The sequence below is a fragment of the Diorhabda carinulata genome, chromosome 4 (assembly GCF_026250575.1).
Source record: "Diorhabda carinulata isolate Delta chromosome 4, icDioCari1.1, whole genome shotgun sequence".
Taxonomy (NCBI): domain Eukaryota; kingdom Metazoa; phylum Arthropoda; class Insecta; order Coleoptera; family Chrysomelidae; genus Diorhabda; species Diorhabda carinulata.
In genome coordinates this window covers 32164453-32190557 of record NC_079463.1, presented here as the reverse complement: position 1 = coordinate 32190557, position 26105 = coordinate 32164453, and the positions used below count along the sequence as shown (strand labels likewise).

At 30.9% G+C, this 26105-nt stretch overlaps 1 protein-coding gene across 1 annotated transcript in view; it reads right to left on the bottom strand.

The window, feature by feature from the left end:
- LOC130893469 (zinc finger protein 250-like) overlaps positions 1–26105 on the bottom strand; it is a 61163-nt gene that overhangs the window by 13004 nt on the left and 22054 nt on the right. The window contains exons 2-4 of the mRNA XM_057799641.1: positions 14547–14829; positions 8766–9014; positions 8537–8706 (exon numbers count right to left, since the gene is read on the bottom strand). Of these exons, the coding sequence (XP_057655624.1) occupies positions 8537–8706; positions 8766–9014; positions 14547–14829 (702 nt within the window). The remainder of the gene's footprint in view (positions 1–8536; positions 8707–8765; positions 9015–14546; positions 14830–26105) is intronic.

The following is a 26105-nucleotide window of genomic DNA, read 5'->3' as shown; positions in this document are numbered from 1 at the left end:
CGCACATACTAGACTTTAAGTCGTTTACGCCGCGTGACAAGCGTTTCGATAACCGATTTATCGTCTTCAGAGATACGCACTTCAATTTCAATCGTTTGCCCGCGCAGTTCGTCCCAAGGGGGGATTATTCCAAGCACGTGTACCCCCTAAATAATAAATTAACGTCGAAACTTAGTTCGTGAGTTTTTTTTCTATTTTTTTTTTTAAATACAAAGTACGTGTCAATCAGAAATAACACCCGTCAAAAGTTACGCCTCGGATTCGATCTGATGATGCCAGAATTAAATTCATATTGTAATTAGGGTGAAGATTATTTAATTGAATCATTAAGCGGCTCGAACTAGAAGATAATATCTATGAATATATTTGTAATTCAGACGTTTAGCCATGGTCATTTACTTAATAAAAGTTTACGAATATTTAAAGTGGTTTTTACAATTGAATGAAATGTTTTTTTCGATATTTCGTAGTTTTTAATTCGTTTTTATTCTGTTTTATCGTTTCGATGAACATTTAGTCTATTTTCCAATTACTCGGATGTTTGTCCTACGTAGACGGCGCGATCTAATACGCGAAAAAGCGAATTTAAAAAACGAAAAAGTTAAAAATGATTAAAAAGACATTATTTTACTCTATAATTTCATAATTATGCTTCACAGAAGTTTATTATAACCTATAAAATAAGGGTGTATTTGCAAAATGAAAGTTTACGAATATTTATAGTGGTTTTTACAATTAAATGAAATGTTTTTTTCGATATTACGTAGTTTTTAATTCGTTTTTATTCCGTTTTATCGTATCGATGAACATTTAGTCTATTTTCTAATTACTCGGATGTTTGTCCTACGTAGACGGCGCGATCTAATACGCGAAAAAGAGAATTTAAAAAACGAAAAAGTTAAAAATGATTAAAAACACACGATTTAACTTTATAATTTCATAATTATGCTTCACAGACGTTTATTATAACCTGTAAAATAAGGGTGTATTTGCAAAATAAAAATTTACGAATATTTAAAGTGGTTTTTACAATTGAATGAAATGTTTTTTTCGATATTTCGTAGTTTTTAATTCGTTTTTATTCCGTTTTATCGTATCGATGAACATTTAGTCTATTTTCTAATTACTCGGATGTTTGTCCTACGTACACGGCGCGATCTAATACGCGAAAAAGCGAATTTAAAAAACGAAAAAGTTAAAAATGATTAAAAAGACACGATTTTACTCTATAATTTCATAATTATGCTTCACAGAAGTTTATTATAACCTATAAAATAAGGGTGTATTTGCAAAATGAAAGTTCACGAATATTTATAGTGGTTTTTACAATTGAATGAAATGTTTTTTTCGATATTACGTAGTTTTTAATTCGTTTTTATTCCGTTTTATCGTATCGATGAACATTTAGTCTATTTTCTAATTACTCGGATGTTTGTCCTACGTACACGGCGCGATCTAATACGCGAAAAAGAGAATTTAAAAAACGAAAAAGTTAAAAATGATTAAAAAGACACGATTTTACTCTATAATTTCATAATTATGCTTCACAGAAGTTTATTATAACCTATAAAATAAGGGTGTATTTGCAAAATGAAAGTTTACGAATATTTATAGTGGTTTTTACAATTAAATGAAATGTTTTTTTCGATATTACGTAGTTTTTAATTCGTTTTTATTCCGTTTTATCGTATCGATGAACATTTAGTCTATTTTCTAATTACTCGTATGTTTGTCCTACGTACACGGCGCGATCTAATACGCGAAAAAGAGAATTTAAAAAACGAAAAAGTTAAAAATGATTAAAAAGACACGATTTTACTCTATAATTTCATAATTATGCTTCACAGAAGTTTATTATAACCTGTAAAATAAGGGTGTATGGGAACTAGTTCCACCCGATTTTTCCGTTACGGACACGCAAGAATAAGACATCCGGTTCCTATCTCTTATTCCATCGATATAATTTGCGACTGTTTCCGAACTGAAACTCATCCATATCGTCTATTTTAAACGCTCGATAATCTATTAAATAAATTACGCGAAGAATTATATTTCTTTTTGCTTAAAGATCGTTTACTAGTTGGAAACGTCCGACGTATTGGATATATACGAGAAACATCGGTACCGCCACCTCGTTTAGTCTCGCCTTTTAAGTCCATGTCTCCCAATCAAAGAAAAGAAGAAGTATTTGTCGTGTTTTAACTGTTTCTAAAGAGTGACAAGTGACAGAATGAGTGACGTTAGCAAGAAAAGCCGCTCACTTCTTTCGAACGGATTACATACAAAAAGAATGACGGACGAGAGATAAAAAAAACTATGTCAAACTAGTGTTTAAGTTCGGTTTACAGAAATAAGGAAATCGTAGCGAAAAATCGATTTAGCTCGATGACAAACTGTGTCAAATAGAGAATATCTACACTGAGAAAAGTTATAAATTAATCAACACGAGTTTTGTTCACAAATTCGTCGAAAATGTTCACTATTTATAGCTACCTAACAAATAATAAACCACGTCTTCAAATTTCGAACATATACTGTATAAATTGTGTACTTTCTCTAGGTCAGGTTAATTACTTTTGGAACCATCATGGTACATTATAACCGAAATTTCGAAAACACCTGGTATAACAGCGTTACATCTTCCCCCCCCCCAATAGAACTAATATGTTAAATTTAATTGCATATTATATTATTTTATAAACTCCTTATCATCGCTTAGTACGACTCTGTACAAGTAACTTCGTCTTACAGATCACGTGAACTACACATGAGCACTTGGATAGCCCTCGTAGTATATAAAATGAAATCATTTCGCCTCACATGGACAAGATTTAATATACCCACAAATATTTTGACCGCTGTAACTAAAATCCCACAAAAATCGTATCGTTTTTGTGAATTTTGTGAAACCATTTAATTATTTTTTTTGAAATTTGAATATCAAGCTGAGCCGTAACTGATATCGTTTAGATTCAGAACGAGAAAGGCGTAAAGGAATGCAACGACACTATATTTTTTGTGAAATAACCGTGCATAAAAACAGATTATTTAAAATAATATTTATTGTTTTATATCTGATCTATCAAAATATATTGAACGTATATAATACATTATAGGTTATACATATTTGGCATTTAATCACGTGATCGAAGTATGTGCGTTCCATTTTCAAGAGATATACTTAGACAACGATATAATTTGTATCGAACAAGAAGTTATTCGAGAAAATTCTTCGATGATGAATGTATTATAAAATATTTTGTTTATTTCCAGTTTACTTCCAACTGGATATTTCGTGAAAAAACTTTTTGTAGTTATATAAAAAAAATTCGCGTCGTGGAACTTCGCATCATGGAACTGTCAATTTAATTTACTCTAAACAGGTCCGTATTAAGAATCGATTGTAACAAAAATGAAATAATTTAGAAAAAAAAATTTTTTTCTATTATCTATTGATATTATTAATAGATAATATACAATAAAGTATACAGGATGTCCTTATTTAAAAATATGACGTCATTATTTATGACTATTAATTATAAAGAGTGTAAAATTGTACATTGTCGTCAATTATACGATTCGATAATTTCTCTCGCACAAAAAAGGAGTCCAATGGATTGAGATCTGGTAATATCGGTGGCTAATAGATATTTGAATATTAATAAAATATAAAAAGTATTAAAAATGAAACTTTTTATTGAGTTCAAGATTAAAATAAGGTCTATAAAGTTGTTTGGTATTTTTACGTGCTAAAAAACATTAGGATATACTATTATTTGAAACTTTTAACAATGTACCAAATAAATCTTCGGTAATACAACATCTGAACGTCTGAAAACGATGTCAGTTTTAGTTTCTATCACTCTTAACGGCGCTGATATACATTTTAAACGCTCCAATCGCTTGCTTACGTCACTAGCGCCGATCGAGCTTCGCCCAAGATCCACACCAAGTTTTGTTGTGGCGTTTTCAAGCAACTACTGCCATTTTTAGGTTAGGTGGTATCATCGTCGTATACATCCTTGGCAATTAAAGTTATTTAGTGATTATATGGGGCAGTGGTGATCGTCTTAACGCTCGTTGACATCCGTGTGAAAAAACCAAATATTTCCACTCGGGTACACACGAGACCTTGCGATACCCCTTTTTACCTTTGACTTTAGTTGTTTACTTCGTTACACGTGAATTACCACAATGTTTTTCATTAGATTTTTTCCTTTCTTTAATGTCGAAACGGTTAATACGAAAGATCGCGTCATTATACAATTACGTAATTCAGTAATACGAGTGAGTTTCACTATTTATTTATTTTTGACTAACGAAATATTTCCGAAAGAGTTGGTCGTAGGTAATTTTCGAATATTCGAAACCCCGATTCGATCCTTTCTCGACTGAACCGCAGCAGGTGCTTCCTTATGACCGCGCTTAACATATATACCATGTGCTAAGTCATAATTACTGTAATATAAGTTTTTTTTACCAGCCCACGGGAACATATGGGAGAGCCGAGACATATTTCATAAGAAAAAAGTCATTGTTAGTCGGTGAAAAGGTTAAATTAGTCCCGATTCTTGTGGAATTAACGCAAATCAGATTTGTCGGATGAGGAGCAGGTAGACATTTTGACGAGACGGCGGATATAGTTGTCAAATTTAGAACGAAAAGAACCTAATCGAGTTTTTCGGTAGAGATTAATATCAAGTGTTGATGATTGTGTTGAGATTATTGGGATTTTGGACCCTACGTCAAATTTGAGGTTGAATAAATACAGATGGAACGTTGAATAATTATTATATATACGATAATCTCATATGACGGTGACTGTAGAGATTTTAGTAACAAGACCAAATAAAAAAGAAGAAATTATTAATCAACTATTAGGAAATAAACAGCTGATTTATATCAAAATGACGGCCGTGGGGTAAACAATAGATTTTATGGTACGTGTTTGTTTTTTCGATAATGAGAATTGTTTTGTTTTTGTTTTAACGACTCCGTAGATACTTTTTGATTTGTTTTAGTGAAATTAACACATCAAAAATTGAGTATTTTTGTAGTTTTTTGAAGATATAGTCAAAAACCTTTTAATTTTTTACAAATTTCAAATATTCTTGATATTCAAAACATATTTACTGTTTATCTACATTAACCACGACACTTTATAGTCTAAAAAAACCAACAAAACCTCGTTTTCGAAAGGAAATTTCGCTCTTATTTAAACAATAACTATTCAAGAAAAAATTTCATGATAGAATTTTATACAATAAGGTCTAAAATCCAATAAATAACCTCACAAATCATAAAGAAACTTGACAGAAACGATGACTGTCAAAATATCAGTAACAAGACCAAATAAAAAAGAAGAAATTATGGTTTAACTATTGGGAAATCTACAGGTGATTTATATCAAAATGACGGCCGTGGGGTAAACAATAGATTTTATGGTACGTGTTTGTTTTTTCGATAATGAGAATTGTTTTGTTTTTGTTTTAACGACTCCGTAGATACTTTTTGATCTGTTTTAGTGAAATTAACACATCAAAAATTGAGTATTTTTGAAGTTTTTTAAAGATTTGGTCAAAATCCTTTTAATTTTTTACAAGTTTCAAATATTCTTGATATTCAAAACATATTTACTGTTTACCTACATTAACCACGACACTTTATAGTCTAAAAAAACCAACAACACCTCGTTTTCGAAAGAAAATTTCGCTCTTATTTAAACAATAACTATTCAAGAAAAAATTTCATGATAGAATTTTGTACAATAAGGTCTAAAATCCAATACATAACCTCAAAAATCATACAGAAACTTGACAGAAACGATGACTGTCAAAATATCAGTAACAAGACGCGATAAAAAAGAAGAAATTATGGTTTAACTATTGGGAAATCTACAGGTGATTTATATCAAAATGACGGCCGTGGGGTAAACAAACATTTTGTCGTATGTTTTAGCTTTTTTTTGTGTGTTTTTCCAATAATGAGAGTTGTTTTGTTTTGTTTTTGTTTTAACGACTCCAACTTTGCTCTTATTCAAACAAATCTTCAAAAAGAAATTTCGTAATAGAACTGGGTATAATAAGGTCTAAAATCCAACAAATAACTTCATAAATCATGCAGAAGCGATGACTGTCAAGATTTCAGTAACAAGACGCGATAAAAAAGAAGAAATTATGGTTTAACTATTGGAAAATCTACAGCTGATTTACATCAAAATGGCGTCCGTGGGGTAAACGATCAATTTTTTCGTATATATGTCGTGTTAATTTATCTTGATTGCTTTTCTAGTTATTTGAGTTGTTTTTTTTTTGGTTTTATCGACTCCAACTTTGCTCTTATTCATACAACAACTCTCCAAGAAGAAATTTTTTTATAGAACTGGGTGTAATAAGGTCTAAAATCCAATAAATCGCTTCATAAATCATAAAGAAACTCGCGCATAAACATTTGTTTACCCCACGGCGGCTATTCTTAAATAGATTATGTCAATTTGTCGAAAACAATGGCGGCCGTGGGGTAAACAATCAATTTTTTCGTATATATCCGTGTTAATTTATCTTGATTGCTTTTCTAGTTATTTGAGTTGTTTTTTTTTTGGTTTTATCGACTCCAACTTTGCTCTTATTCAAACAACTCTCCAAGAAGAAATTTTTTTATAGAACTGGGTGTAATAAGGTCTAAAATCCAATAAATCGCTTCACAAATCATAAAGAAACTCGCGGATAAACATTTGTTTACCCCACGGCGGCCATTCTTAAATAGATTATGTCAATTTGTCGAAAACAATAGCGGCCGTGGGGTAAACAATCAATTTTTTCGTATATATCCGTGTTAATTTATCTTTATTGCTTTTCTAGTTATTTGAGTTGTTTTTTTTTTGGTTTTATCGACTCCAACTTTGCTCTTATTCAAACAACAACTCTCCAAGAAGAAATTTTTTTATAGAACTGGGTGTAATAAGGTCTAAAATCCAATAAATCGCTTCACAAATCATACAGAAACTCGCGGATAAACATTTGTTTACCCCACGGCGGCCATTCTTAAATAGATTATGTCAATTTGTCGAAAACAATAGCGGCCGTGGGGTAAACAATCAATTTTTTCGTATATATCCGTGTTAATTTATCTTTATTGCTTTTCTAGTTATTTGAGTTGTTTTTTTTTTTTGGTTTTATCGACTCCAACTTTGCTCTTATTCAAACAACAACTCTCCAAGAAGAAATTTTTTTATAGAACTGGGTGTAATAAGGTCTAAAATCCAATAAATCGCTTCACAAATCATACAGAAACTCGCGGATAAACATTTGTTTACCCCACGGCCGCCATTCCTAAATAGATTATGTCAATTTGTCGAAAACAATGGCGGCCGTGGGGTAAACAATCAATTTTTTCGTATATATCCGTGTTAATTTATCTTGATTGCTTTTCTAGTTATTTGAGTTGTTTTTTTTTTTGGTTTTATCGACTCCAACTTTGCTCTTATTCAAACAACAACTCTCCAAGAAGAAATTTTTTTATAGAACTGGGTGTAATAAGGTCTAAAATCCAATAAATCGCTTCACAAATCATACAGAAACTCGCGTATAAACATTTGTTTACCCCACGGCGGCCATTCCTAAATAGATTATGTCAATTTGTCAAAAGCTTTCCGGAATGGCGCCGATGTAGATGAAGAGTATGGTATTAATGTAGAAATTGTAATATGAAGTATAGAAAAATCAAAAATTTCATTTTCTGTTCAACAGAAGCAATTTAATATTGAAAATTTCAATGATCCGAATTTAGTACATTTCGACAAACAATTTGGACATACAGAAATCCTCTTCCTTTTCTTTTCCCCCTCGTAGATTTATCGCAATTTACATATGACAATAATATTTTATTTATGTTTCTAAATGTTCTGATTTTAGGTATTTTAAGTATTTTCCGAGTTAAAATTAGTTTTTTCAAACAATTTTTCTATATACAGATGAAAATTTGGTTAAAGTTTGTCAGGCCAAATACTTTTGGAACCATCCTCGTAAACTTACAAGAATATCAAGTTGACACTCGTATTCATATCTCGATTTAACCGGTAACAAAACAGGACCGGCTTTCATCAGGCCAAATACTTTCGGAACCATCCTCGTAAACCTCGTAAACAGGACCGGCTTTCAAATTCGTTTTTAAAAATATCCCGATTTATCTGTGGGAAATAATCATCGGGGAATCACCGATACAACCTAAAGATCCGAAGACGTTTCTAATATACATGACAAAGCGAAAAATAAAAATTCCAAGCCGAGCGGATCGAAGCGTGCAATATATTGTTTCTGATTTACAAAAATGTTAATCGTGTGAAAAAAACGTCTAGCCCACCTTGATACGTGTCGCGCGATGCCGGCGGAGGTTACAGGAGGCCGTGAACCGTTGCGTAACAACAAAGAACTCGAGGAGAAACTTCTCATGGAACTTTACGAGCCGGAAAACAAAATGGCGCCAACGATCAATGCGAAAATGTCACGATTTAAACGGAAAATTCATTTGTACTCACTTTGATGTGCGTCATTCGGTGGTAGTATAAGTTAGAGGAGGCGGTGAACCTTTTGAGACACACCGGACACTGATGGGGCTTCTCCCCGCTGTGTATCCTCCGATGCGTGTTCAAAGAGGAAGACGTGCTGAATCCTTTACCGCACACCATGCACACGTGGGGTTTTTCGCCTATAATCGAATTTGTAAGCGTAAGAGGAAAGTGCGGCGGAAATATTTTTGTTACTGACCTGTATGGGTCCTCATGTGTCTTTTGAGTAGTGACGGTCTGTCGAAAGCTTTGTTGCAAACGCCGCACGGTAGGAGCGTTCGTTCTCTAGGTCGCGTTCTGGGTGTTGGTACCGCGGTTTCGGGTAGATCGCCTTGGGAACTGGCCGCCGAACTATCTCCGGATACGGATTTTCTTTCGTCTTCGGCGGACGGCGGCGAACTTATCAACGCCCGTGATAGTAAAGACATCGAGAGATCGAGAGGCGAATCTGCAACAAGTAATTCGAAATAATCAAATATGCGATATTTGAGTTGATTTTGGCAACACTGACGCTAATATGTCAAATGTCATTATAGAGTTTGACGTTTTTAATGGTGAACGTATTCAGAACGTGTTGTCTTCGTCGTGCGATGATTTTCGACGTGTATATCAAAATTGAAAGCATTTAAAGTGATTTTTTTTGGAAAATCTTGTTGAAAACCGAAAAAACACCAACCATAGAAACTGGACATAGCGTGATTGTAATTGTTCTAATAGAAGAAGAAGTAGTGACATTTGGCTGTCAAAAAGTTCGTGTCGAAAACTTCTAAGCTCCATTTTGCACTTTTGAGGGTCGAATTTACCAAAATATTTCTCAAAAATCGCTTAAATCAAACTAAGAACGTTTCTTTTTGGACAATTTTGTGGCAATTCCGTTTTGAAAACAAACGATATCGAAAAAATACAAAAATTCGCCCACGAGTTTGAAATTTCTTCACGTTTCGAGATTGGGCCGAAAAGTCTCGCGTGTTATCTTTAAGAAGCCACCGACTTGTAAGGAAAAAAATAGAATCCCGACTATGTGGTAGAATATGTCTCTATCATCTGTTCTTAATTGCATTAATTACAAGTTTTGGAGTAAGGTTAAATACCTTTTGTTCCGAGAGAAATTTCGAATTTTTTTCAATGCTCGCCGTTTGTATACACTGAGAAACAAAGTTTTGCACACAGATCGGATCGAATCGGTGAAATTCAAAACCGTAAATTTTGAAAATGAATGGAATGTCTACGACTCTTTTGAATCGTGACAAACCAGTATAGCCGTTGTCTTCTTTTGTATGGAAGCTGAAAAACCTTATTCAATCGGGAAATGTCATTTTTTGACAGATACGGATTTGACAGTGTCATTTTCTTAGTCAACTTGATCAGAAAATGTCATTTTTGACAGATATATACTCGAAAAAGCCGTAATTTTATCTGATTTAATCTTTAAATGTCATTTTTGACAAATATGAACATAGAAGACGTCAGATTTTGACAAATATTAACTTAATAAAGACAATTTTGATCTAATCTTATAAGAAAATGTCTTTTTTTGACAATTATGACTTTAAACGGGCCATTTTTCATTCAATTTCATCAGAAAATGGCAATTTTGAAAAATATAAAGTTGAAGGAGCCATCGTTCGATCAAATTTATTCACGAAATGTAATTGTTGACAAATATTAACTTGAGAAAGACAATTTTGAGCTAATCTGTCATCTAATGTCATTTTTGACAGATATATACTCGAAAAAGCCATAGTTTGATCTGATTTAATCTTTAAATGTCATTTTTGACAAATATAAACTTAAAAGAACCATTTCTTGATTCAATTTGTTCGAGAAATGTCATTTTTGACAGGTATGTATATGAAAAAGCCGTAGTTTGATCTGATTTAATCTTTAAATGTCATTTTTGACAAATATGAACATAGAAGACGTCAGATTTTGACAAATATTAACTTAATAAAGACAATTTTGATCTAATCTTATAAGAAAATGTCATTTTTTGACAATTATGACTTTAAACGGGCCATTTTTCATTCAATTTCATCAGAAAATGGCAATTTTGAAAAATATAAAGTTGAAGGAGCCATCGTTCGATCAAATTTATTCACGAAATGTAATTGTTGACAAATATTAACTTGAGAAAGACAATTTTGAGCTAATCTGTCATCTAATGTCATTTTTGACAGATATATACTCGAAAAAGCCATAGTTTGATCTAATTTGATCTTGAAATGTCATTTTTGACAAATATAAACTTAAAAGAACCATTTCTTGATTCAATTTGTTCGAGAAATGTCATTTTTGACAGATATATACTCGAAAAAGCCGTAGTTTGATCTGATTTGATCTTGAAATGTCATTTTTGACAAATATGAACATAGAAGACGTCGGATTTTGACAAATATTAACTTAATAAAGACAATTTTGATCTAATCTTATAAGAAAATGTCTTTTTTTGACAATTATGACTTTAAACGGGCCATTTTTCATTTAATTTCATCAGAAAATGGCAATTTTGAAAAATATAAAGTTGAAGGAGCCATCGTTCGATCAAATTTATTCACGAAATGTAATTGTTGACAAATATTAACTTGAGAAAGACAATTTTGAGCTAATCTGTCATCTAATGTCATTTTTGACAGATATATACTCGAAAAAGCCATAGTTTGATCTAATTTGATCTTGAAATGTCATTTTTGACAAATATAAACTTAAAAGAACCATTTCTTGATTCAATTTGTTCGAGAAATGTCATTTTTGACAGGTATGAACATAGAAGACGTCGGATTTTGACAAATATTAACTTAATAAAGACAATTTTGATCTAATCTTATAAGAAAATGTCATTTTTTGACAATTATGACTTTAAACGGGCCATTTTTCATTCAATTTCATCAGAAAATGGCAATTTTGAAAAATATAAAGTTGAAGGAGCCATCGTTCGATCAAATTTATTCACGAAATGTCATTTTTGACAAATATTAACTTAATAAAGGCATCAATCAGATAAAAAAAAAACATTTTTTGATCTGAATGCAATAGACTATCAGCAATAACATAAAAGCGGAAAAATGAAAACAAAAAATGTTCTCGCCAAGTTAATAAAACTTCGAAGCAACAAATTCCTCATTTTTATATTTAATTTTACTAAAATTATATTCGCTTTTTTTATTAAATACGACCCTGTACTATTCTCAATAGTTTCACTGTTTGTTGACCGCCATTTTCAATCATTTTCTGCCAATTCTGAAATCATACGAATATTCATTCTTCGCCCATTGTTTATAACGAAAAAATTGACGTCGTCCAATGTAGATTTTACTCGAATCGCCGGAGCAATTATTTATTTCAATAATATATTATTTTTAGTGTTGGTATCGAGCCCTTTTTCTCGTACGTATTAAAGACAATAAAAATGTTAACTTGTGCAAAGCAGACCCGTAAATCTGTCAGTCTCGGTGTGCGTTGCAAGCCAAACTGGCTATTGTTTCATAGCGAGCGAGTTTCAAGATGGACCCCGTCTCGAAATTTTTTTCTAGAATCGTCAAATTAAATAATTAATTTTATTTATTACCTCAAAATCACAATGGGGATCGTCTTCGAGGACTGGAACCGTTCGGGCAAATATTTACGTACGTGTTAGTGAAAAAAAAAATTTTTCAGTTTGATTCATAGAAATATTTATTTGAAAAAATGTTTGTTTCGAACGAAATTAATAAAATTTGTGAAATTCTCGTCAATTCGAGCGACGGATTTGACGTTTCTGTAAACGTACAACGAAATGATTTAAAATATTCCACCAAAAATTAAAAGTACCGTATAATGTCGCGTCAACCGTCATTTTAGTTCGTTTATGGGGTTTTTTGATAGTTCTAGAAAGAGTGAATCATTAAAATCGTCAGTTGTTCGTTGTTTAGCATACTAAATCATGAAATAGTGTTATAGCAACCGCTTTAAGCTCTGTTCTTTCTATATGTAATTTTTTGGACAAATGTTAGGTTAGAAAAACAATTTTTTGACTTGTTTCACCTAATAAATGTCATTTTTGACATATATTAACTTGATCTAACCACGAAATCTGACTTTTGACTTATATATACTCGAAATAATCATTCTCCTAGCGGATTTAACTGAAAAATGTCATTTTCGACAGATATTAAACCAAAATATTACCGGTTTTCGATTAGATTAGATTAGAAAACATAATTTTTGACAGATATAAACTTAATCGAACCGATTTTTGATTTGATTTAACAAGAAAATGTATATTTTGACAACAATGAAAATGAATACGCCATTTTTGATCTGATTTAAGTGAAAATGTCATTTTTTTCACAAATACAAACTTTTTAGACTGAATTCAGCTTAATAACTTCATTTTTTGACAGATATTAACTTGAAAAAGACATAATTCAATCTTATTTTATCTTGAAATGTCATTTTTGACAAATTTGAACTTAAAAAGATAAATTTGATCTAATCTGATTGGAAAATGTAATTTTTTGAAAAATATGGACTAAAAAGGGCCATTTCTTAACTAATTTGATGAGAAAATGTCATTTTTTGACAAATATGAAAAATATCAACTCAAAAAAGACAATTTTCATCTAATCTGATCGGAAAATGTCATTTTTTGACAAATATAAACTTAAAAGGACCATTTCTTGATTCCATTTGTTCGAGAAATGTCATTTTTGACAGATATATACTCAAAAAAGCCGTAGTTTGATCTGATTTAATCTTGAAATATCATTTTTGACAAATATGAACTCAGCAAACGTCGGATTTTGACAAATATTAACTTAATAAAGACAAACTTGATCTAATTTGATGAGAAAATGTCATTTTTTGACAAATATCAACTTGAAAAAGTCAATTTTGCCTAGATTTGTTAGAAAAATATCATTTTCTGACAAATATGAAAGATATAAACTCAAAAAAAACATTGTTTGATCTGATTTAATCGTGAAATGTGATTTTTGACAACTATTAGCTCAAAAAAGACGTTTTTTGATAAATACGGACTTGAAAGGGACATTTCTTAATTCAATTTGTACGAGAAATGTCATTTTTGACAGAATTATACTCGAAAAACCCATAGTTTGATCTGATTTAATCTTTAAATGTCATTTTTGACAAATATGAACTTAGCAAACATCGGATTTTGACAAATATTAACTTAATAAAGACAATCTGGATTTAATTTGATGAGAAAATGTCATTTTTTGACAAAATTTAAGCTTAAACGGTCCATTTTTTATTCAATTTCATCAGAAAATGTCATTTTTGACAAATATGAAATATATCAACTCAAAAAAGACAATTTTGATCTAATCTGATCGGAAAATGTCATTTTTTGACAAGTATAGACTTAAAAGGACCATTTCTTAATTCAATTTGTACGAGAAATGTCATTTTTGACAGAATTATACTCTAAAAAGCCGTATTTTGATCTGATTTAATCTTTAAATGTCATTTTTGACAAATATGAACTTAATAAAGTTCATAATAAAGCAATCAGATGAAAAAAACCATTTTTTGATCGTGAATTGTCATTTTTGACAATTATAAATTTGAAAAATGTCATTTTCTGACACATATGAACTTTAAAGAGTTAATTACGCTCAGATTTAATCAATAAATGTTATTTTTTGACAAATATGGATTTAAAACGGCCATTTTCTTATTCAACCTAATCAGAAAATGTCATTTTTGACATATATGAACGAAAAAAGCCAGTTTTTGTCGTAATTTAACTAAGAAATATCATTTTCGAGTAATATAAACTGAAGAAAGCTTGATTTAAACAAGAATTGTTAGTTTTTGACGAATTCAGATATGAATAAGCCATTTTTGACCTGATTTAATCAAGAAACTTAATTTTTTGACATAACCTCAAAAACCATCGATGTTTCTACAAAACTAAGATCAGACAAATCCCGATATCATTTCTCAAGCTTCACCCTACGTAAATATAAACAAAACTCACCCTCTAATATGGAATCCATGGTCTGTCTATACAAAGACGCCCTCATTCTGACAAAAAACAATTCTTCAGGTCGTTCAGGTAAATAGTAAACCAACAATTCCGTATCTGGTGCTATCGGCTTAACAGCTTCATATACGGGTTCTCCTCTAACTTTAGTAGCTACGAAATTAACTCCCGGATTAAAAGCATTAGCCACCCTAACGAATCGTACCCAGTTACAATGCCGAACCTTTCGTGACCCAGTCACAGATATTTCATCGTAACAACCGAATCGATGCCTAATCTGAAACAAAAATAATTCATTATAATAATAATAATAAATTTTCATCTTGAATAAAACGTTACTAAAAGTTTTGGATCCTACCCTGTACTATTACCAGTAAACCTTCATCGACCATAGAACTAATTATAACTTTCATTCGAAATAGTGTACAAACTGTCAATACAAATTGTAATAAGAGTTGTAAGTGTCACTTAATGACATTTAAATGTTACGGAACGTATCTGTCAAGTATGTTTCTTCATATAGTATGAGTCATGAGGAACTTTTTACCACATGTAATCTGTCAAGTCTTCTTCTTTATTAATTTACAGGGTCATTTATGAAATTGGCCAGCCAAGAATTCGACTAAACTTAAAAATTTCAGGGCCTTTTTGATTCTTTTACCACATGTAAACTGTCAAGTCTTCTTCTTTATTAATTTACACGGCTCATTTGATTTTTCAAATTCCAGGACAGGCTTTAGAAAAATTAATTTAAATTTTAATTGTTTAGTGAACGGTCAAATCTTATCAAACATCAAACAGCCGTAGTTACGTATAATTACTAGTTTTCTAGTGCGTCTCTGTATCCATATACGTGAACGTTTGTTTCTGTGGGCGTTAATTTTTTTTTTAACGGTCACTCAAAAACTGATACACGAAGTGACTTTGAATTTATTAAGCAGTTGATGAATCTGGGAAGCTTAAATACGTGAGAAAATTATGTAAAACATAAGTAGTAGGATTAAGTCGTCATTACGGATAGGTTTATAGAACAAATGTATACCAGGTGTGTCAATAGTTTGCGAATTTTATATTCTAAAGTATTACATGGGCCTGTCAATGAAATAATACGTATTTTATGATAAATATATGGAATAAATCGTATAATATATGGAAAAGACTTGTTTCATGATGAAATATCTTCGAGTTTTCATAAATTTGTTATTACTTTTTGATATGTATAGGTGCTATTCTTCTTTCAGCTTTCACCCCGTATAATTGTGACAAATAAGAAATTGAGAAAAACAAATGTGGTCAAATATCTAAATTAATTTTTCCTCTTTCGATTAGCTTAAAAAATATATTCACATTTTCCGTAGTTTAGTAGTTATTTCAATTTATACAGGAGCATGTCAAATTTTGTTTATCAATTTTGGAATGAAAAGTCAAAATTAACAGATAATTTATTTGAAAAATCATTAATAAATAGGTTTTTTGTGATAAAATAAGTTTTATTTTCAACGAGATAATATACTGATACTTCTTTAAACGAAATCAAAGCAATTTCATGAATTTCAGTTGAAAATTTTGAAACTTCAACTTTGATGCCTTATATATCAATTTGTATTACCCCTGTAGATTCCGTTTAATTTTTTTATAATAGTTTGAATATTAATCTTTGGATTTCTATATATTTCGTAATTTCTTTTACATAAACTTAAACGTTACAATTTTTTTATAAAAACTTGCCACAAAAATTATACTTTCTGTTTTCACCCCGTATAAATAGGATAAATAGGTAATTCATATAACTGAATATGATCAAAAATCAATATTCGTTCTTACTCTTTTAATTAATGTATGAAAAAAATTCATACTTTCTTTAGTTTAGAAGTTATTTCAATTTATACAGGAGCATGTCAAATTTTATTTATCAATTTTGGAATGAAAAGTCAAAATTAATAGATAATTTATTTGAAAAATCGTTAATAAATAGATTTTTTGTAATAAAATAAGTTTTATTTTCAACGAGATAATATACTGATACTTCTTTAAACGAAATCAAAGCAATTTCATGAATTTCAGTTGAAAATTTTGAAACTTCAACTTTGATGCCTTATATATCAATTTGTATTACCCCTGTAGATTCCGTTTAATTTTTTTATAATATTTTGAATATTAATCTTTCGATTTCTGTATATTTAATAATTTGTTTTACATAAACTTAAACGTTACAATTTTTTTATAAAAACTTGCCACAAAAATTATACTTTTTGTTTTCACCCCGTATAAATAGGATAAATAGGTAATTCATAAAATTGAATATGATCAAAAATCAATATTCATTCTTACTCTTTTAATTAATGTATGAAAAAAATTCATACTTTCTTTAGTTTAGAAGTTATTTCAATTTATACAGGAGCATGTCAAATTTTATTTATCAATTTTGGAATGAAAAGTCAAAATTAATAGATAATTTATTTGAAAAATCGTTAATAAATAGATTTTTTGTAATAAAATAAGTTTTATTTTCAACGACATAATATACTGATACTTCTTTAAACGAAATCAAAGCAATTTCATGAATTTCGGTTGAAAATTTTGAAACTTCAACTTTGATGCCTTATATATCAATTTGTATTGCCCCTGAAGATTCCGTTTAATTTTTTTATAATAGTTTGAATATTAATCTTTCGATTTCTGTATATTTAATAATTTGTTTTACATAAACTTAAACGTTACAATTTTTTTATAAAAACTTGCCACAAAAATTATACTTTCTGTTTTCACCCCGTATAAATAGGATAAATAGGTAATTCATAACACTGAATATGATCAAAAATCAATATTCGTTCGTACTCTTTTAATTAGTGTATGAAAAAAATTCATACTTTCCGTAGTTTAGAAGTTATTTAAATTTATATAGGGGCATGTCAAAAGGTTTTGGAAAATTATGTAGTTTTTAACTGAAAAATCAAAATTATCAGTAAATTTATTGAAAAAATTATGCTTAAAAACGTTTTTTGCGTTGGATAGATAGCAGTTTTCAGTTATACAATATTTTTAAATCTCATTAAATTGAATTAAAACCAATATTTATTAATTTATATTGAAAAAATTCAAAATTTCAACTTTAGAGCCTTATACTTCGCTTTGTATTACCTGTAAACAGTTCGTTGAATTTTTTTAAACTGGTAAGGACATTAATTTTTCGATTCGTGCTTATTTTCTATTTTTTTCCCCCATAAATTCAGATGATTAAATTTTTTTATAAAAATATGTCACAAAAATGATTCTTTCCACTTTCACCCTGTAGAATTTTGACAAAAAAAAAGTGAAAAAGCCAATCATAGTGATTAATCTCGATTTATCCATCCTTTTTCAAATAGCATTGGATTCAAGTCTTCATCTTCTATAGTTTCAGTATATAGGGGCATGTCAAAAAGTTAATTTGAAAAAATTGTAATTTTCATTGGAAAAATAATTTTTTGTTATGGAGAAACGAAAAAAATGTTATTTTTTTTCAATTTTATTATATAGTTATCTCAAAAATCTCGATTTTTTTTAAAATTATTTAAATATATGGAAACCTGTCAAAATATTTGCAAATAATTCAATCATTTGACTTAGGGAGGCTCTATAATGAGTGTTTTTTTTTATTATACATAAAATTTATGCTTTATCATTGTTTTAAACCTTATTTTAGTTAATAAATATACAAATATACTTTTTAATCACCTTTAAACCGCATAAATTTAAAGAAGAATGCTAAATGAACTTTATTAATAGTAAGATATTTCATTTTAGATAACAATCGTAAACAAGATGGGTAAAGAAAGAAATTGAACGCAATGAAATCTTAATTAGAGCCATAATTCCACATATAAACAGCATTGCAGAATTTATTAGTTCATAATATGAAGAAAAACACGTTCCCTCGTTGTCGTTAACAATAATTAAATTCTGGTTTATATACTTCAGAGTTAATGAGATATTTATTGGATAGATAATTAGCGAAAATGTCAAACAAACGAATTTTTCGAGAAAATCAAATTTTCAAACAGAAAATCAAGCGAAAAAAAGACTTACCTACACAAGACGAGCTCTGCTATATAAACTCGCCATCTAGAGGATTAAAATGATCTCTTTTTGTCATTAGAAACACTTTATTCACGTTATTAATCAAATTTAGATCAAAGCTATACGTAATATAATGTAGATAATTTTGGTCCACCCTGTACGTACCCAAATGACAATAGATGAAAAAATGTAACACATCATAACATAATATCCTGCTTTTGAACGAAAAAAAACTCGTTTTTCACGACGTGACAAAGAAATAATTATCGAAAGACAGGAAATTATACCTGTTGTACGAGAAAAAACCGTCTGGAATCTAATCACTGCATCTTTTTCTATCTAACTGGTAGTCAGTATTTCGTATCTACACCTGCATGGCGCCTTTTTCTTACGATACCACCTATAATTGACCTTAGAGAGTCTTCATTAAAAACTGTTACACGTGATTTACTTCTTTGCTACACCTGGGAATTCTAAGGAAGTCACTGCCATTGTATTTCTTAATTGGTGTAACAGATGAATGAATGGAGAGATTCGTGTTCGGATGTATTCGGTTTTTACGTTCGAGAGAAAAATAAAACTTCAAATATTATGAAAAATGTTTTCCGATTATCACACTTTATATAAAGATAAAATAAAACTAAAATAGGTTAGGCATAATGGCGGACAAGATTGGTATGTATCACGTCAGAAGTTGGTATTTAAAAATTTATTATAACAATAGCGAAATAACGATAGGATATAATACAAAAACATATGAACCAATCTCAAAAATAAAAAAAATACACCTAATAAACACACGAATTAAAGAATATTGTATATTTTTTATTTAATTACGTTATATAATAATTGAGAAGTATCGTTCAAATCAAACGGACGGAACACTGAACGTACAAAATTGAAAGTGAAACATATTTAATATAAAATGTTAAATTAATTAATTATCTCTAATTAACTTGTGAATTAGTATATTCTATAATTGATTAACTAGTGTTTTCAACAGTACTAAGTATGCAAAATATCAATCCGATATATCAAACATGAAATTAGCGTTTTATTGATTAGTACCGTACAAACAGACAGAGGGAGTGAGTATAGTTTTGTTTACATTTAATTTTTGCAAATCCCACACATTTCACCTGGCGTCCAATCAATTCTAGCAAAACGTTTTTTACGGAGATGTAAGAATGAGATAAAAGTAAAAAAAAAAGTCCATCGGATGCTTATAAACAGTAGCAATTGTAGATAAGCGAAAGCGGCAAGTTGAAAGGCAGCGGGTCCTGTATACCCGCACGCAACTATGTATACAATGGTCGGCATAAACGCCCGCGGATTTTTTTTTATATTCGAATAATCTCATTGAAACTAAGAAATTTATTAAAATAAGTTAAATTAGATTAAAGGATCGATGTTGGTGCTTACATCTATTAAATAATAATCAACATACAGGGTGTACCAGTTTTACTAAATGATATTTTAACAAAAATGACTGTATATATTTTTGTATATATGTATACAGGGTGTGGCAAGTTTTCATTAAAAGTAATGGCGGAGCTCGAATAGAACGTTGACGTGAATGTGGCACTTCCGGTTATACCGGAAGTAGACGCCAACTTTGCTATTTTGAATGGGACTTAATATTTTTTATTCTATTTTCGAATTCTTCATAAAATTTGTGTACAATGTACCAAAAATGACGTATTTTCTAGAAAATTAAAAAAGAAAATTTCGATTTTCTCAAAATTTTGTCCACATTAAAATCCACTATTAATAACGAAGCCAATGACGTAAAATTGTAACCAATAAACAACGAACGCTTCACCATTAACTCCATAAATCTAATTCATTGATATATCATACAGGGTGCTTCAAAATTGGCCGCCAATATGCACGATTTAATTAATTTATAAATTGCTCACTTTAAATAGAACACTCTGTATTTTATTACATTTTTTTTAAACTAACCAAATGATTATATAATAATTCTTTCATAATTCAATTCTTATTGTTATAATGTTATAATTGAAAATAAGTACGGCCCTGTATTATTATAAAAACATTTAGTCAATGAGTGATTGAATATAAGTAATGCCACCCAAGTTATAGGAATTTAGTAATCTCACTAAAATGGTTACCACAACAAACTATCGATGATTCGGTTGGGTTTTTGTTAACAACCAAGATAATTGTATTTATTCAATGACAACTATATCAATAAAAAAAATTTAATCGTGTTGGTTTCTTTATATTACAAATATTGTAAGTTAAGTTTTTCATATAAATGTAGAAAAAATATGCAACACTCATTTCACTTTATCTGAAAAACATAAAAAGAAAGTAAACTAACTAGTATATTTAATTATTGTTATGAATATTAATAGAGAAAGTAATTATCAAGTTTTTTAAATAAACTAGTCGTCTGAAGAAAACAGTATTAGATTTCTATTAGAAGTGTAAGAATTTTAATTACTTTCCCGCGAGGTAGGCAACTCAAACAACAAGCCAGTATTCGTGGTTGCCTGTATTCTGACGTTTATAATATTAAACAAACTGATTATTTTGTCATATTGAACTAAATTTGGAATACTTATTAAGTTAGTTCGTCAATAAATATTTGCAAAATTTGTTGTTGGACTTATTAAGTAGTGAATATTTGCAAAATTTGTTGTTGATTTGACGTTGGCTCAATAAAAAATCTCAATAAATTTTTGTTGTTTTTGCTACAGTAGAGAATTACTTTTTTTCAAACAGGGCTGGACTCTGAGAAATTTAAATCGAGAATAATTTATTTTCAACCTATTCGGTGGGAGACTGTATAATAATAATTATAATTGTATTAACAAATATTGTGAAATAATCAACAACACCTGTTCGATTAATCTGATTATTTCACCTGTTTGACATTAATCTAATAATTAATAATTTCAACCTTGAAAATGGTCGATGATGGTACTTTTTCAAAGTTTCACTAGCCCATATTTTAAAATTCTTGTCAATCTTTTATTAAATTGTAACAGAAGATTTAAACGTTGGTGTCTGTTCGACATCTGTTGTTTTAAAAATAATGCGGGTTAGTTTTTTCGAAAACTGAAATTTCGAAAAAATATCGAACCAATCAGTGACTGACCTTGATTAGTATTACTGCGTTTTAATTAAATACCAGTTGTTGAACGAAACTTGTTACCCAAGAAAAAAATAATGGAACAAACGCAAGACAAACTGGGTTTGTATGATTGATTGACAATCAAAATGGTTCGATTTCGAAAAATTACTATCCTAGGACCGAATTCAATGTATAAAAGATATAATAGCAATTTAAGCAGCCCTCGTATAGTGTTGATCGTGTGGTTGATACATAGATGGCGCTGCAATTGTCAAATTCGTATGACGTTTATGAAGTACCAACTTCTAAAAGATTATGTGTCAAATTTTATGACATTTGGATTAGTCTGAAGAAAATGACAGCCATTTAAATGAAGTTAGTTTTGTTATTATCCAAACAAAACAATTCAAAAAAAAAAGAAGAAGTAAATTGACGGATAGAATCGATGTTTTGGTAAAAAAATGTGTTTATTAATTAATAATTACTTATCGTTATATTCATGAGAAATGTTTAATTATTTCAGAATGAATTTTTATAAAATTTCAAACGATTTTCCTGGTGCTGCGCGTGTTATTTAAATCACGCCACAAATTGTATAAATTATAATTAATAATTGATAAATGGAATCAACAAATGATCGGATTGCAAAACAACTCGATTAAAATAACTTACAAAAAGTATACTAGACCAGTTATTTCGATTAAACTATTCATTTATTCAAGTATTTATTCATTATACATGAAACACATCATCTAACGATAACTTTTGAAAGATTATTTACATAATCGTGTATGTGACTGTATAATATCCATCTCGAATCAAGCTTTCGAAGTTCCACTGAAGCTACGACAGCTTGAGGTCCCCTGGATTGGGTAAAACATGAAGAAACTCTAAGAAGAATTGAAAAAAATGATGTAAATCATCTAGAACTCGCAAACTTGAGTACTAGATCAGACTTTCGACTGATTTAGAGCTTCTTTGGTGAGACCAGAGTGCACCACGTGCAGTTGAGGTCTTGGACCTTGATCGAAGATACGAGTGAACAATTCGGAAGCTTTCTAGATGCTTGAGATCCTCTGGATTGGGTAAAAAATGAAGAAACACTCAGAATAATCGAAAAAAATGATGATAATCATCAAGAACTCGCAAACTTGAGTACTAGATTGGATATTCGACTGATTTAGAGCTTCTTTGGTAAGACCAGAGTGCACCACGTGCAGATGAGGTCTTGGACCTTGATCGAAGATACGAGTGAACAATTCGGAAGCTTTCTAGATACTTGAGATCCTCTGGATTGGGTAAACAATGAAGAAACACTCAGAATAATTGAAAAAATGTTGATAATCATCAAGAACTCGCAAACTTGAGTACTAGATTGGATATTCGACTGATTTAGAGCTTCTTTGGTAAGACCAGAGTGCACCACGTGCAGATGAGTGTCTTGGACCTTGAACCAAGATACGAGTGAACAATTCGGAAGCTTTCTAGATGCTTGAGATCCTCTGGATTGGGTAAAAAATGAAGAAACACTCAGAATAATTGAAAAAATGTTGATAATCATCAAGAACTCGCAAACTTGAGTACTAGATCAGACATTCGACTGATTTAGAGCTTCTTTGGTGAGACCAGAGTGCACCACGTGCAGGTGAGGTCTTGGACCTTGATCGAAGATACGAGTGAACAATTCGGAAGCTTTCTAGATGCTTGAGATCCTCTGGATTGGGTAAAAAATGAAGAAACACTCAGAATAATTGAAAAAAATGATGATAATCATCAAGAACTCGCAAACTTGAGTACTAGATCAGACATTCGACTGATTTAGAGCTTCTTTGGTGAGACCAGAGTGCACCACGTGCAGGTGAGGTCTTGGACCTTGATCGAAGATACGAGTGAACAATTCGGAAGCTTTCTAGATGCTTGAGATCCTCTGGATTGGGTAAACAATGAAGAAACACTCAGAATAATTGAAAAAATGTTGATAATCGTAAAAATTTGCAAACTTGAGTACTAGAATGGATATTCGACTGATTTAGAGCTTCTTTGGTAAGACCAGAGTGCACCACGTGCAGGTGAGGTCTTGGACCTTGAACCAAGATACGAGTGAACAATTCGGAAACTTTCTAGATGCTTGAGGTCCTCTGGATTGGGTAAAAAATGAAGAAACACTCAGAATAATTGAAAAAATGTTGATAATCGTAAAAATTTGCAAACTTGAGTACTAGAATGGATATTCGACTGATTTAGAGCTTCTTTGGTGAGACCAGAGTGCACCACGTGCAGGTGAGTGTCTTGGACCTTGAACCAAGATACGAGTGAACAATTCGGAAGCTTTCTAGATGCTTGAGGTCCTCTGGATTGGGTAAAAAATGAAGAAACACTCAGAATAATTGAAAAAAATGATGATAATCGTAAAAATTTGCAAACTAGCTGCATAATGCGACACGAATCCTGATATAAATTGATCTAAAACATCCTGCAAGGCAAAACATTTGCAAATAGATGTCTAGGAAGTCGATGTACATCCTGGATTGAAAATTTGGTTCAATAAAACCGTCCTTGTTGATGGCCAGGATTTGTTACGTACAGGCGCGATATTTTATTTAAAAAAAAAAGAAGAAAATCAATCTGTCTAAGCTCCACAGAAGCTACAACAGTCTTCCAGATCTATAAAAATGTATAGATCAGATATTCGACTGGTATAATTGAATTGTCTTCGAATGTCACCGCAAATTGTCCAAAAAGTATCTGTCCTGATCTATTTCACGAAATTTTCGTGGTTTCTTTGTTGGGGGAGGTACTTTTAGTACCATCCCCGTATCCTATGCGTAATTATCCAATTTTTGTGATAAAAATCCCGCTTTCAAAACTAGAATAGACAAAATGCAGTTTTAGCATTCAGTTTCTTAAATATTTCATACGTATAATAATTAATGATGAATCACTAGATTGCTATAAATCAATCAAACGTCAATTATCAAGAATTCCACCATTAACTGATTACATAATGAGTTTCTAAAACCAATCGTTCAAATGATATTTGAATTTTTTTTGTACAAATCAAAACTGAGCAAATAAATAATCATTATATTAATCACTCAATCTCCACACTTTCTAATTGTAATTGATAATAATTTAATGGGGATCAAACCCCGTGAAAAACTGCCCAACAAACCATGACACCCCATATCACATCGTCCATCCATGTAAATGGTTAACAAGTGTAAATGCGATGTAACTAGCCAGACCATAGCGAAGATAAACAACATTTCGACGATTTAATACGAGGTACGACGATAAAAATCGACTAATTCATCTTCATTGGCGGAAAATCTTCGACCTCCGAGCTCAAACGCTACCACCGCGATCCCGGTCATCGTTCAAACTCTGCTACCCGATATTTTACTGTCGATAACGAAGAAACAGTCTCTCCAATCTAGTTCAGCTTTCAGACATCTGCCAAGTCCTCTGGGATTCACCTAGACCACCTTGGTGTATCCCTGATCTACTGGATGCAACAAAATGAACTGGATTACAACACCAGAAGACTCGAGAAGATCGGGAGTATCCTACGACAACTGGTTGAGCGAAAACAACAAGGAAAGAGATGGAAAAACAGGTGGTGGAGCCATTTTCGAGCTTCGGACAGCCCGGATCTAATTCCTAGCGATTTTCATCTCTTCTAACACCTTGGTGGTTATCATATGGTCAAAAAAGCAGACGGCAACCTTCTATGAACAACTACAGTTATTTTTTTGAGTTAAACCGCTTTATGAGGCTCATTCACGAAAGTTTTTGGGGCTAAATGATAATCAAACTCGACACCCAACGCGAAAACAGTTTAAACTTGGATAATTCTGCGACGGCCATGTTTGAAATCAATTGCCTAACCTTTCACTGTCATAAATGACGTTGACTTGACGTATTGCCCTTCAAAAAACTAAACATTTTATGACAGCTATAATTATTTTTTTATATAAACAATTAACGGTTAGTCTAACCTAATTTGGAGTTACAGTTTGTGACAAAAAAATGTCAGACCGTCCAATATTTGCGATATAACCGGATAGAAATCTGTTAAATCGGCATCAAAATGTATTTTTTTCCATGTGAGTCGGCTCGAGAGAAAGGCTTGGGAATAGAGGCCATTATGAGCTTCCCGCCGCCGAATGTAAAACACTCGGTATAGAGACAATGCTGGCCGAAATGGAATAAATCAGGTTCGCTAACAGGACGAGTCCGTGATGGGTCAGACAGCATAATGCCCTTCGGTATAATGAAATACCGGATTTAAATTGTATCGGACGGCGGCATACAAAGGTACACTTATAAACGCGTATGCAGGGTACGTCATTCATGGTGATTTTCGGTTGGTTTTTCAATCGATTGTCTGA